Source organism: Zalophus californianus, chromosome 8 (genome assembly GCF_009762305.2).
Source record: "Zalophus californianus isolate mZalCal1 chromosome 8, mZalCal1.pri.v2, whole genome shotgun sequence".
NCBI classification, from domain to species: Eukaryota; Metazoa; Chordata; class Mammalia; order Carnivora; family Otariidae; genus Zalophus; species Zalophus californianus.
The window spans coordinates 40,136,215-40,150,150 of NC_045602.1; the positions used below are offsets into that span (position 1 = coordinate 40,136,215).

A 13,936-nucleotide genomic window follows, 5' to 3' on the forward strand; every position below is an offset into this window, starting at 1 on the left:
TGTCACTGGGCCACTGGAGAGGACTTTGTCACTCAGAAAACAGCATGGCAAGAGGGAGGCAAGTGCCGAGCCCAGCCCCCCTAGCTGGCCTCCATGGCTGACCACAGCACAGCGCTGGCCTCAGCCTAACGAGCGGCGCCCACATCACTGCCCCAGACCGTGGGCACAAAGGGCCTCTGTTCCTCCAGCTGCTGTCTCAGTCCCCACACACAGTCACCCAGTTCCTCAGCCCTGGGTCCTGCCCCTCCTCCTCACTGGCTGGTGAGGAAGGGGAGAGGGGCGAGGGTGCGGTAAAGGGGAAAGGACAGCCCAGGGCCTTGGAGGACTTGGGGTGGTGGAGGGAGGGGAGGAGGAGGTCTCAGGCCGGAGTGGAGGGCCACAGGGACCCAAGGGAGTATGGAGTCCACCCGGGGCCCTGGCCAAGCTGTGAGCCCAGACGGGGGCCCAGGGGCTTGTGGACCGCCCTCCCCAGAACTTAAGCCTCTCTTCTGGGATGGTCCGAGGCCGGAACCAGGAAGCAGTGCAGCCTCCATGCACCGAATTTTTGAAGAGCCTTGTGAAGCTCAGTGGAGTAGCAAGCTCTGAGTCCTGGAGCCGTGCTCTGGAGTTTTTGTCCTGCGGAGAGCAGGGAGCACGCGGGCTGCACGAACCAGGCACACACACAGAGGTACACGCGCAGACATGTGTGTGGGCACACTCGCGCAGGTGCCCTGGGTCCCTCTGCGGCTGGTGACTGATGAGCCATCACGGGCATGTGGGGTCGCGGGACCCAGAGCAAACAACAAAGCAGGAGGGTGTGCCACAAACAAGCCTGCAGGGGCTCCATGACCAAAACCCTCAGCTGGACTGGGACATGAAGAGGGTGGCTCTTCATAACTTTCATTTGGGCGAGGGTCTTCTTGAATAGTTGCTTACGTAAAACCATCTAAAAGACTGTCGAGAAAATCTGAACCTATCTTAAACCGATTTCCCTTCCCTGGGAATATATGCAAGTGCGTATATGGGTGTGCGTGTGGACACAAGAAGGAGTGTATGTTTGTGTGTGTGCGTGCAAAAACACAAACTGCTGTGCTGGTGGGGAAGCTGGAAAAAGAAAGAAAAGCGTAGGCTTTTAATCAGTCCTATACATACGTGTGTGTGCATGTGCACACAGAGCCATAAACACACACACATCCAGCCAGCCGCATTTTTGGCCCAGTCTGCATCCCCTATCAGTGATTCTAAACTGCTTTTATGTCCGAGAGCTGAGCCCACTTAAACCAGTAGCTCTCAGCCTTGCTGGCACATTGGAACCAGGGAGTTTTTAAAAATCCCAATGCCTAGGGAACCCTCCCAGACCAATATATCAGAATTTCTGGGGATGGGACTTTGGCATAAATACCTCATAACAATATTTAATCATCTCCTTAGGTGATTCCAATGTCCTGCCAGGGCTGACTGTTCCTATGCATAGAAAGCCGTTCTCTCATTCCTCTGCACAGAAAACTTCTATTCATCCTTCCAGACCCAACTCCCATGGCCCCTTTGGAGGAAAGCTCTTCCTGACACCTGCCTAGGGAGAATTAGTTTTTTTCTTTCCTGAAGTTCCCAACAACATCTTAGACATCTGACTGCATCATAATTCTTTGCTTGTCTGTACAGAACCATGACTTCTGTGAAGACAGGTGCTGTGTGAGATCCATCTCTCTATTGCCAACAACTAGCTTGATGTCTGATATGCAGCTGATGATCCATAGATGCTTCAGAATGAAAGGGAAGTATGTAATGAAGGCCAGGAACAAGAGAGGGGTGGGGAGTGGAGGCCATGTGTTGTTTCTGGGTGGGAAGGCCATAGGTCTGATCCCCTGGCAGCAGGTTGGGGGTACCTCCCCACCTTTTAATAACAGAAAGGGTCCTCTTATGTCAATAAGTTTGAGGCTCATTGGTCCACATCTCCTGTTTCCCTAGGAAGTGCCACAGGTATTACTCAGAAATTCAGAGAGACAAGTGAGTGGGGTTGTGACCTGTGCCTGGTGTCCTAGGTGACCAACCTTTCTATTCTTTTTAGATTTATTTAAAGAGAGAGTGTGTGTGTGCGAGCAGTGGGAAGGGCAGGGGGGGAAGAGAGAGAGAGAGAGAGAGAGAGAGAGAGAGAGAGAGAGAATCCTCAAGCAGACTCCCTGCTGAGCATGGAGCCCAACTCGGGGCTCAATTCCAGGGCCCTGAGATCACGACCTGAGCAGAAACCAAGAGCCAGCTGTTTCACCAACTGAGCCACCCACGTGCCCCCAGGTGACCAACTTTTCTTAAGCGTCCCCTTGTTGCCCTTATCCCAAGCCCACTCTGTCTGGCTGGCTTCCAGGGCACCTTTGCTCTGAGGAGTGCTCTGAGCCATCCAGATCCCCTGCTTCTGTCCCAGATCCAGGCCCGCCCAACAACCTGGTCCTTGGCAAAGGGTTGTGCCTGGGAAACACTCGTGCAAGGGAAGGAGGCTCCTGTCTGGGCCTGCAGACACTCCGGCCCCAGCCCAGGGGCCTGAGGAGCAGACAAGAGAGGGCATCCCTGGGCTGAATGAAGTGAGTGAGGTCTGAAGTGGAAAGAGCTCCTCACGTTTCTGACCAGGCCTCCTGGTCACTAGTCCAGGCTGAGGTCATGGTGAGGGCCCCCTATCCCCTTGCACACACAGACGCACACACTCACACACTGCCCACTTCCTGAAGGGTCCTCGACCTCTAGGCCAAGACCAGCCTCTCCCCTCCCGCACAACTGGCCCTCGACTGACCAGCCAAAGTCCTGGTTACCCACAGAGTCCATTCAACACAAGCAAGTGTTTTCTTTACATGTTGGGGCTTTTACTTCAATTTGAAGCAGATGGTTGAGCACAGATGTGAACAGCTTTGGCCTTTTGAGCACAAGGAAGGAACAGGCCTTGGCTTTGAACATGCCCCCCACCACCGCACCTTTCCCGACTTACTGACCCATTCCCCTGGTCCCTTCTTCCCCTCTGCCCCTCTGCATAACTGGGAACAGACTACTGGCCTTCATGCAGGGAGCCATCTTGTTTTCCCAGCCAGGAGGGTGGGCCACAGGCAAGGAGTGGCTGGCTGGGCTGGCTGGGGAACAAAGACCCTTTAGGTGACCCTGGTGGGGCAAGTCCCTGGGGTAGGGTACAGGATGGTCAATATTGCTTCTTTCCACCCCCTTCCTCCCTTGCCTCGACGCTCAGGGCCCAAGGAGCCTGGACCCAAGGAACACTGAGAATCAGGGTCAGAGGCCTGGGCAGCCAGTGGGAGGGCAAGAAGAGGGCCAGGACCTCATATCCCACTCCACACAAGCACCCCCAGCCCTCTCTCGCCGCCCCCAGAAAGTTTATCTTGTACCCAGCCAGCTCAGGGCCCAATGTAGAAAGAAAGAGAGTTCCAGGTCAGAGGGTTGAGCACTTCCATGGTCACCAAATGTCCATCCCTTCCATGAGTTTCCAGTGGGATTGCTGACTCGTCTTTGGCTTGGGATGGCTTTGGCAATAGGAGGAGCAAAAGTCATAGAGCAATGGTGTGGCTTCTCACTGTGGGCTGTTATCGCCACAATTTGTTCAGTGTCTCTGTGGAATCTTTGGCAATGAATTTCTGCAGCCCTGGGCAAGGGGGAGGCTTTGCTCTCCCCTCCCCACCAGGCAGAGGGCAAAGTGCGGAGTCACCAGAGTGGCTGAGGGGGGACAGGAGGGTGAGAGGGAGGCCGATGTGCCCCTGCCTCACCCTGAGAGGCAGTGGTCTGAGCATCTGGTGGCATCTTGGAGAAGAAGACAAGGCTGGATTTGGAGAGCTCACCTTCTCCTCGGGCTTGACCAGAAAGAGGGCCCACAGCAGCATCCTTGGCCTAGCCTGGGGCCAGTCACTCCTGAAAGAAACAACCAACGGTCAGAAGAAACCCTACTCTCCTGACTCCTGTATCCTAAAGGCCAACGGTCCCATGTGCTGGCACCCTCAGCACCTCCTCTCATTTACTCCTTGCTGCTGCCCCAGGAGGGACTGGTATGGCCCAGGCAGGGAACTGCATCTTGATGGGCTCAGTAAGGGACGGAGCCAGCATCTGAACCCCAGGACTGGCCGCCCCCAGAGCCCACCCTCTCCCCTGACTCCCCAGTCTGCATTCGAGAGCCACTGCTCATTTTGCCAGTTTGGGGAAATGGGCAGGGCTGCAGGGGCTAGGGGGAGCTCAGGGATACCTAGTGCTGATCACACCATCCTCTGGGTCACACCCCATGGGAATGGTCATCCGCAGCTCCTTTTCCCTCAGTTGTTCAGACAAGAGCACCATACCTGGAGTCAAGGGGCCAACTCGAGGTGCTGCCCATCTACCTGCCACCTGGGGGTCCCTGAGACAAGTCACTTAACTTCTCTGGGCCTCGGCGTTCTCATCTATAAAATGACACAGCTGGACCAGGTCAATAATTGCCAAACTCTCTTTTAAGCAGTAGAAATGAAGTTTGACCTGGGGAGCCCTACACAGAAAACAGAGAATCATGGTCTGGTGTATTTGCAGCAGCAGGGTGGGGGGACACAGGGCAAGGGGGTCGCACGGTGCATGCCCCCCAATGTGAAGCTTGGGACATCTCTGGGAACCCAGGGTGCTAAGGAGCACGGTTTGGAAACCACGGAGGTTAGACCATCTCTAAGGGCCTCACCGTGCTGACCTCTGGAACCTTCGCTCTGGCAGCTGGGCTCGCAGTTGCTCCTGAGAACAGTGACCACAGGGTGTGACTTGCTACCAGGAAGGGGCAGGAGATGGGGCAGGGTCACAGGGGCTGCTGGGACTTTAGGAGCTGTGGGGGAGGGTCTGTGAGGACACGACCTCCCAGAACAGGCCAGAATAATGGCAATGCCTTAACCTGGTGCAGCCCGCTCCTACTGAAGCAGCTCCAAATACAGCTTCTCTGTGACTCCTGCGACCACCCCGAACAAACAGCTAAGTTGCATGTTTTTGAAGCAAAACCTCTGCGGGGCACCTCCACCACGCCAGGGGGCTTGCTCGCATATCCCCCATCTCAGAGGTGAGCTGTTGCCACCGTTTGGAGGAGGCGCAGGAAGCTGGCCACAGCAGGATCTGAATCCGGATCGACAGTGTTTATTCTACCAAAGAGAAGCCGCTCTGGCTCAACTGCAGGCTTGGGGAGCCAGGACGCCGCCAAACCACGGTTCTGGAGGGCCTGCCAACCGCAGGCCCCGGGGAGCCTCGCAGGCCTGGGGCGCTGGGCTTGGCCGGCGGCAGGGCTGGAGGTGGGGGTCCGAGGAGGAGGGGGGTTCGCCCAGCTAACGGAGGCTGAGGAGGGAGGAAGGAACGCGGGAGGAAGGAGCATCCTGATGCGCCGCATCCAGGCTCACCTCCTCTGAGCCCGCCCTGCAGAGCGCGGGCTGGCCCCGGCAGGAATCTGCTTCCCGGGACGAGTCTGAGGAGGAGGATTAAGAGGCGGGAAGGAAACCCATGGGGAGGGCATGGGGTCTGTGGTCCAGGGGTGATTTACAGCCTGCGTCAGCCGGGCGCTGGCTGCCTGGGCGGGCCCTCTCGGTCCGCCCGCCTGCGGTCTGGGGGCAGGCGCAGAAAGCTGGCCCGGCCAGCCGCCCGAGCTGTCCTACTGGCCACTCCGTCACGGCGCCTGTCCCAACCCCTCTACTGGCTCTCGGACCCTGCGGAAGCCATGACTACCACCCAAGAGCAACCAAGAGCAACGGAGCTGGTTCCTCTCGCCAAAGCCTGACCTTCAGTGCTCCATCCCACCCTTGCCCTGGTGTCTACCCTGGACCTGGGCTCCCACCGCCCACCTCGGTGCAGGAATCCCAGCACATGCACCAACCATCCAAGGAAGTCTTATGTCAAATGAGGCATGGGTGGAAGAATACTAGGAGGTTGTAGGTGCCAGGACCTCCTCTGAGATTAACCTTGGGGAACTTACCCTCCCTCTCTGTGCTTTAATTCCTTCACTTATACAGTGAAGGGATGTGTGTATATGTACCATAAGTACATATACACGGACATGCACTCTCCCCAAAGGGTCCGCTGTAGAATACTAGACAGGTGAGGTATAGCCCACGAGTCTGGGAAACACCACAGACCTTGGCCCCATCTTGGAAAGTCACTGCATATATTAAAGCATATTAAAGGCTCTGAAAAGTCCTGCAGTAAAGAAATTTTGCCTGGCTTTATTTACCCACTATCTGATGAATTCTTTTGATTCTGTGATCACAACTGCACCTTGAGGCAACCTGTGGCCCTTCCCTGGACTTCAAGTATCTGCTTCTTTTCTGCCTCAGCATCTGAACCCAAATGCCCAGTGGGGGCTGCAGGTTGGTCCAGTCTCAGTCAGATTTCTTCCATAGACCAGCTATGCTTGAGGGATAGGAGACAAACCCATGGATGCCCCTTCAGAAGAGGCAGGGTATGTGTGTGTGTGTGTGTGTGTGTGTGTATTAATTACAGGCAGGTAATTACAAATACAGAGGAGATGGCTGACAAATACTCCCCACTGTGACAACCATACCACAGACCCCTTCTCATGGAACTGGGGGCAACATCCTATGTCACCACATGTGAGAAGCATGTGAGAAGGGCCTCTCGACTCCCATCCAGCCCTGGCCTTTTGTGGGTGGTCTTTCCTCTGTGGGCCAAGGCTCTGGGTACAGCTGGGAAAGGCTCTTGGCTCACTGCTCTAAAGAGCCCCCTAAGTCCCAGCCCCTTACCATAGAAGATGCCCTTTATTTTTGTGTGTGTGTGTTTTTTAAAGATTTTATTAATTTATTTGACAGAGAGAACAAGAGAGCACAAGCAGGGGGAGCAGTAGAGGGAGAGGGAGAAGCAGGCTCCCCGCCGAGCAAAGAGCCCGATGCAGGGCTCGATCCCAGGACCATGGGGTCATGACCTGAGCTGAAAGCAGACGCTTAACCATCTGAACCACCCAGGCGCCCCAGAAGATACCCTTTAAACAGAGTCTGCCGTGAAAATAAACTTTGAACGTGACTAGACAAGATGGCCTCTCAGGTCCCTTTCCGTGGTTCTGATGTGTTGAGTTCGATGGAGGGGATTTGGTCAGGGTGGCAAAGTGGTTGAGTTTATCACATTTAAAAATCATCTTTTGATCTGTTCATTCATTTGTGGCCAGAACATCAGCTCCACGAGGACAGGGACATGGTCTGTTTTGTTTGCTGATGAAGCCCTGGAGCCTAGAACCATCCGGATGCATAGGAGCACCTCGATAAATATTTGTTGAACAAGTGAATAAATATTTCCAGTCACAGGCATTTTATTTACTATAGCTTTTATATACCACAGAATATGTTTCCTGTTTCAAATGTAACTTAGCATTTTTGTAAATATGCCTATGCTTCAGGGAAACTTTGGGTAATTGTTATGAAACCTGGAACAGTGCTGCACCTTTTTCACTTTCGTTCACTTCCCATTTTTTTTATTTCTAATTATACCTCCTCGGCTTACCAAGTTTTTCTCTGGCTTTACGAGGACTGGCTTCCTCTCTCGATCACTTCTGTGTACTATAGCACAATTTTACCACTTTAGGGGCATTTGAAAAAATGACTCGATCTGCCTTCTCAGGTGTTTTACCTTTTAAATTCATTTTCAGTTTATGATTTTCATATTCATTTTCAGTCCACTCTACCTACTTAACCATTTTTCACTATTTTCAAATTATCCTTTTTTTCTATTTTAGCAATTTGGATATATTCTTGCAGATGCAGAAAAAGATCCAATGGAATGGAAATCCTGACAGTTTGTTTGTTTGTTTCTCTAAAAAGAACAGTCAGATTTCAAATGTTGTTTTAAAGCAAAACTATGAAGGACAAGCAGGGAGGGCGCCTGGGTGGCTCAGTCAGTTAAGTGTCTGCCTTCGGCTCAGGTCATGATCCCAGGGTCCTGGGATCGAGTCCCACATCGGGCTCCCTGCTCGGCGGGGAGCTTGCTTCTCCCTCTCCCTCTGCCGGCTGCTCCCCCTGCTTGTGCTCTCTCTCTCTCTCTCTCTGTCAAATAAATAAATAAAATCTTAAAAAAAAAAAAAAAAGACAAGCAGGGAGGACATGGGAGATGTATTTTCAAGACCCACACTATTAGGTATTATTTTATCTTTCACTTCTCAGTGCACCAACATGTGGGCTGGGAAGGGCCTTTGTGTTTGGTTGCAAATGCAGAACTGTGGGGTCCACTGTGGCCCCTAAGTCAGCAGGCCACAGGGCCCTGGGCAGGCGGGCTCATAGCTCCATGCCTCAATTTCCCCATCTTGAAAGAGGACACAGTAATAGTACCTGCCTTCCAGGCCAGTTGCCAAGAGTCAATGAGACAATGGAGCCATGCCCCTGGCAGGACCTGGCACACCGTGCAGGCACGGGAAGGTGCTGGTTCACATCCCTGCAAAAAGCTGGGTCCTCCCTTTGACGAACGGGTATCCGAAAATATAAAGATGGCATCACAGTCTGAAAAGTCTCAAGTAATCAGAAATAGTCACGTTGAACCAACTGTCATATTGACCAATTTGTTTTTGGTGGATTTAAAAAAAAAAAAAAGACACAATTTCTAAAATTACATAAGGCATGTCCATCACCCCATGACTGGATAACCAAAGTATGGTGTATCCATACAATGGAATGTTATTCAGCCAGAACAAGGACGGAGGTACTAATACATGCTAGAACACGGATGGACCCCAAAAGCAGTGTGCTAAGTGAAAAGAAGCCAGTCACAAAAGGCCATGCGTCCTAGGATTCCATTCACATGAAGTGTCCAGAGCGGGGAAACCCACAGACTAGCGGCTCCCTGGGGGCAGGGGGCAGGGGGCAGGGAGGACTGTGGGGTAGGAAGGGAGAACTAAAGCATACGGGGTGTCTTTCTCGCCTGAGAAGAAAGTTCTAAAATGCACTGCGGCGATGGTTGCACGTAGCTGCGAAAATACCAGAAACCACTCAGCTGTACACTTCCAGTGGGTGAACTGATGTCATCTCAGTCAAGCAGTTAAGTTTTTAAAAAATTCCGTAGGTAGTACATGTTAATTACAGAAAGTGTAGAAAGTACAGAAGAGTGAAGAGAAGGGAAAAATTTCAGTCACCTCAATCTCCCCACTGGGAAAGTGGGGTGACTGTTGTTCCTTTACTTTTCTCAGGCTTAGACACAGCTCTAGAGTATATTTTGTTGGTTTGTTTGGGTTATTTATTTATATATTTAAAAAAATGTTTATTATTTACATATCCTTGACACCGACACAGAATTCTAAGAAAGTGGAATTGGGTTGTGCCAACTGCACTGTGAGCTGGTGCCTGCGTCCTAACGCTCCTGCCCATCCGCCTTTGCCTCTGGCGCATGCGTTTTCCCATCTTCTCCGTGGGCCAGGCACTGCTCAGGTTATTCTGGGCACAGGCACAGGCCTGGGCTTCTGGCCTCCCAACTTCCCAGGGAACTGGAAGCAGGTATGGACCAGCCCACCCCCAGAGCCTCCCGCCTCGCCTGGCCTGGGCGCCAGGGGTGACAGGCAGGAAATTTATGAGCAGTTGGAGTTGGCTGCTATGTTCCGAGGGCGGGAACATGGTGTGAATCAAGGATCCCACTGTGTCCGGGCTGGGAGGGCCCTCTGAGGTCCCAGCCATCTAAGAGTTGCAGAGTTGGGGCCAGAGCCCCTGGTGAGCAGGGAGAAGCCTCCTGGGGACCATGAATTGGGAGAATTCATTTATTCAACAAAGACATACTGAGTCCCTACTGGGTGCCAGCCCTGTGACAGGCACGGGGTCAGAGTCCCAGCCTGGGGCAGCTGATACCGTGACTCCAGGGTGAGGCCGCAAACCACTGCGGCTGGTCCGCACCGTCGACCTGCCCGGTCGCTGTTGTGTTGGCTCCTCAAGGAGCGGCCGAGCTTGCCAGGAGCTCCAGGTTACAGTGTGCAGATAGCTGTCTATGCTGCTAAGAGGCTATCTTACCCAGCGGGCGCCAGCCCCCCAGGCCGGGAGCATGAGTGGGTCCAGGAGTCTAAGCCCCTTGTTTCCCAAGGCCAGTGGATCCATTCCAACCCGAGTCAGTCCATGACATAAGAAAGACCTACCGCATCAGACAGTGTTGAGGCTGGAAGCAGGTAGCCCTGGGGCCCACTCCTGTGCTAAGCTGCTAGAGGCGGAGCCGGGTCCCAGGTGAGCCAGGCGAGCACTGAGAGGGCACTGTCCACATACCCCACGCTGTCCTAAAGCCTTACCAGCTGGACTATAACCTCCAAAAGGGCGGGGTTTTGTGGCCGGGTCCCTGCTGTCTCCCCAGTCCGGGATAATCAGAGCTAACTGGAGTCCAGTCTCTTAACCCGCCAGCCCCCACCTCCACTGCAGGGTGGGAAAAATGTGCTTCTCCTCTGTGCTCCCAAGGCACCATATATGGACTCCTACATCCCTCCGTGCCATGAATTACTGGTGGTATGATGGCCACCATCCCCTCGCTCACCCCAAGCACCTCCACCATGAACTCCTGAAGGAAGGAAGAGGCATTGTCGTCCTCGGCACCCCTATCCTCCTAGGCCTAAGGACAGAAGTGAGTGAATCAGTGCTTAGGGCTACTATTTATTTACTGAGGGTGGCCTTGTGCCGGGTGCCACGCTGCACTCCTGTGCGTGTGCTGTCTTACACACTCCTGGGGAGGTGGCCATCACTGCTCCCATTTTGCAGATGAGGAAATGGAGGCTGGCACAGCTTCCTGGCTTCCTTAGGTCACCCTGCCAGGATGCAGGGCAGCAAGGCAGACCCCTTGACCTCTGGAGAGTTCAGCTTCTTCACTGGCAAGCAGGTCTGGCAAGTCCCCAAGCCATCCACCCAGCCGCCACCTTCCTGGGTTCTAAGAAAATCTCAGTCTTTGTCCCTTGAGCCTAAGGGAAAGGTGGCTGGCACTGGGAGGCCTGCCACTCCCAGAGCCAGGGCCAGAGCCCATAAGGAGCTCACTGAGCCTGCAAGGGACGGCCAGGGAGACCCACAGCCCCCGCCATGCTGACGCCTTCTTGGGCTACAGGCCACTCTCTCTGGCTGCCAGTCTCTCAGTTTCTCTCTCCATGCTTCGCCTGCATGTCTCTGTGCCAACTCTCTCTTGGCCTCTCCTTTGTTTATCTCTCCCATCCATCAGCCTATCTGTCTTTCTTGGCCCCCACCCCAAGCAGAGCACAGGGCACTGTGAGGGTCGAACTGGCCCGAGAGAGGGCCTGAGGCCCAGCTGCTGCAAGCTTCCCATCTGCTTCCCATTCTGCGATGTTGTCCAGCCAATTCCACTTGGCTACCCACTGCTCTTCCAGACCCCAGGAGCCCAAGGAGCCCATGACCTTGCCCCCACAACCAGAGGAGGCACTCAGACAGGAGGGGAGTGGACAGCTGGGCAGACAGGTGGCCCAGCCAGATGAGGACGGCCCTGCTCCCTTGGCAGCTCCCCGGTCGGCCCTCACCCATGACTCTCACCCCTCACTCCCACACACACTACACACATACACTCACACCTAACCATCGTGTCGACAGATCCCCGTCAGGCCTGCTTCTTCCCCAGCTGGGGATCGCTCCCCACCACTCCTCTGTATCCTCGGTGCCTCCCTCCCCAGTCCTCACCGCAACTGACAGCTGGGGTGACGGCACACCAAGCAGACAAGCCAGTTCTTGCCCAGTGCTGGCCAGCAAGCCTTTGCAAAGACCGCAGGGTGTCTCCAGGAGACCCCAGGAAGAAGCCTAGCTGTGGCTATTTCAGGACCAAGTGGGGGAAATAATAGGTGGTCATGAGGCCCCCAGACAGCCCCCCAAAATCAAGTGATTTCCATAAAAACTGTGCAAATGCAGTTTTAAGGTGAGAAAAACACCTCCCCTGCCCCTTCTCACCCTAGGCCCCTCACAGCTAGATTCTGGAGGCACCGTGGGATCCAGGCCAGGGTGGGGTATCTCTGATCAGGGCTCCTTTACCCACTGCCACCCTGCCTGTCCAACAGCGACGACCCAAAAGTAGCTTCCAGCTGCACCAGGGAAAGGCCAAGACTGGAAGAGAACTGAATAGTTTACCCACATGCACGTGCACACACACACCTACTCACAGGAAATAAGCCCTGTCGTAGGAGCACATCACACGGCCTCTGTTTGAATCCTGACTTCCCCATTCTACCAGCTGTGTGACTTTGAGCAAGTTACTTCACCTCTCTGTGCCTCCGTTTCTTCACCTATAAAATGGTAATAACCGTGATCTACTGCACAAGGTTGTAGGGAGGATTCAGGAGCACAACAGTGGCAATGCAAAGCACTGGGCATTGGGCAGCCCCATGTCAGAGCGCACGTGTGTGTGTGTGTGTGTGTGTGTGTGTGCGCGCGCGCGTGTGCGTGTGCGTGTGTGTGTCTCCCTGCCATTTGCCCCATTAGCTTGCCGAGGCAGGACTGCATCTGCACCTCAGCCTGCCAGGGTCCCAGTCTGTACTGGGCGCAGAGGAGCTGCCTGTTAGACGCTGTGGACAGCAACTGGAAAGCCCTCCACCCCTCAGTTCATTCAGCAACTATCCACTGCGTGTTTACACCGTGCCCGCTCCCTTTGAAGCACTGGGGATTCTGCAATGAGCCAAAGAGACAAGGAGCCCTGCCCTCCCCGCACTGACATCCTAGAACCAGCCCTTCCCCGGGAGCAGAGTTCCCCAGAGAAAGGAAGCCTCGTGTTTTCTGTGCCAAACAGCTTGGACAGGTCCCTTCCCGATAACTGATGCACTTCCCCGCATTCTCAGTCAGACGTTACTGGATGTACTTTAGCTTCCTCTTGACAACCCAAGGTCAAGCCCAGCAACATCAGGCCACAGGAGACTCCCCAGGTCCTTGAGGCTTCTGGGGCCCCCGCCCCCCCGACACTACATGGCACGAGTCTCTTGGCCCTCCAAAGTGTCTGGCATTCCTCTTTTTGCTTTTCTGTTTCTTCCCACACCATCAGGGCACCGGCTGTGACTCCAGGTGCTGTCCCTGCACCTGCTCCAGGAGCTGGCCTCCCACTTCAATGGGCTATTTCTGTTCAGCTGCTCTAGTCGGAGACACCAAGGAGTCAAGCTTGTAAGAACTGGGCAGAGATTAAGGGTAGTGGACTCTGGAGAAGACCCCCTGGGGCTCTCGCATGAGCTTTTATGCATGGCCTTTGTGTCCCTGAACTCTGCACTCCAAGGGGTGGGGCCTTTGTTTGTTTTGTTCTCTGAAGTGACCAGCACCCAGAACAATGCCTGGTACATAGTAAACACTCTAAAGTATTTATTCTTAAATAAATGTGCAGGGCCCTCATGCTTTCTTCATCTTTTTCTGCTTAGGTAACTAAAGAGACTGAACAAGTAAGAATCGCTGTGTGTCTATGCCGAGAGTGGGCCGAAGCGGGTCAACCTTTCGCAAATAACCACACTGGCTGCCCAGGCACGTGCTGTGTGTGGTGGGGATGCAGGGGCAGGGGAGCGTCAGGGTCGTGCAGTGGGCGGGTGGTTCTCAGCCACACCTTCTACCCCCTGGACAGGAACTCAACCCACCATGTAGGAGACCCCCCACACGACCCTGACAGATGGTGCCTACAGACTCACCAGGACACCTGTGCGTACACACACACACAAACACACACACACGACAGCAGAGGGACAGACAGGGTGTCCTCTGCCTGGCAATGGAATCAAGTCCTAGGTGGGCAGCCGAGTCTGGTATCCCTTCTCTAAGTCACTGGGTGCAGAGGGGTGGCTGGGCTGACATTCAGACTCACATGTCCCAGCCCCTGGGGTCTCGCACTGGCAGACACCTTCTGCAGTTCACATTCCCACCCTGGGGGCAGCAGAGGACAGAGATGGTCTAGATTCAGAAGCACCTGTGTCTGGGGCTGAGGAGCATGCCTCACCCCACCCGGCCTGCCCAGCTGTCTGAGCTGGGTGACTTCCCCTCTGGGTCCCAGCCTCCCCATCCAGTTG

The 13,936-nt window shown here is 54.3% G+C and overlaps 1 protein-coding gene across 5 annotated transcripts in view; it reads right to left on the minus strand.

Annotated features, from left to right (window-relative positions):
* Nucleotides 1–2,809: 2,809 nt before the first annotated feature.
* The window catches only part of ATOH8 (atonal bHLH transcription factor 8), a 31,544-nt gene continuing 20,417 nt past the window's right edge, over nucleotides 2,810–13,936 (minus strand). For all 5 annotated transcript variants that reach the window (XM_027622906.1, XM_027622907.1, XM_027622904.1 and 2 more), the window contains one exon: nucleotides 2,810–3,876. In XM_027622906.1, coding sequence (XP_027478707.1) covers nucleotides 3,871–3,876 — 6 coding nt within the window. In that variant the 3' untranslated portion in view covers nucleotides 2,810–3,870. The remainder of the gene's footprint in view (nucleotides 3,877–13,936) is intronic.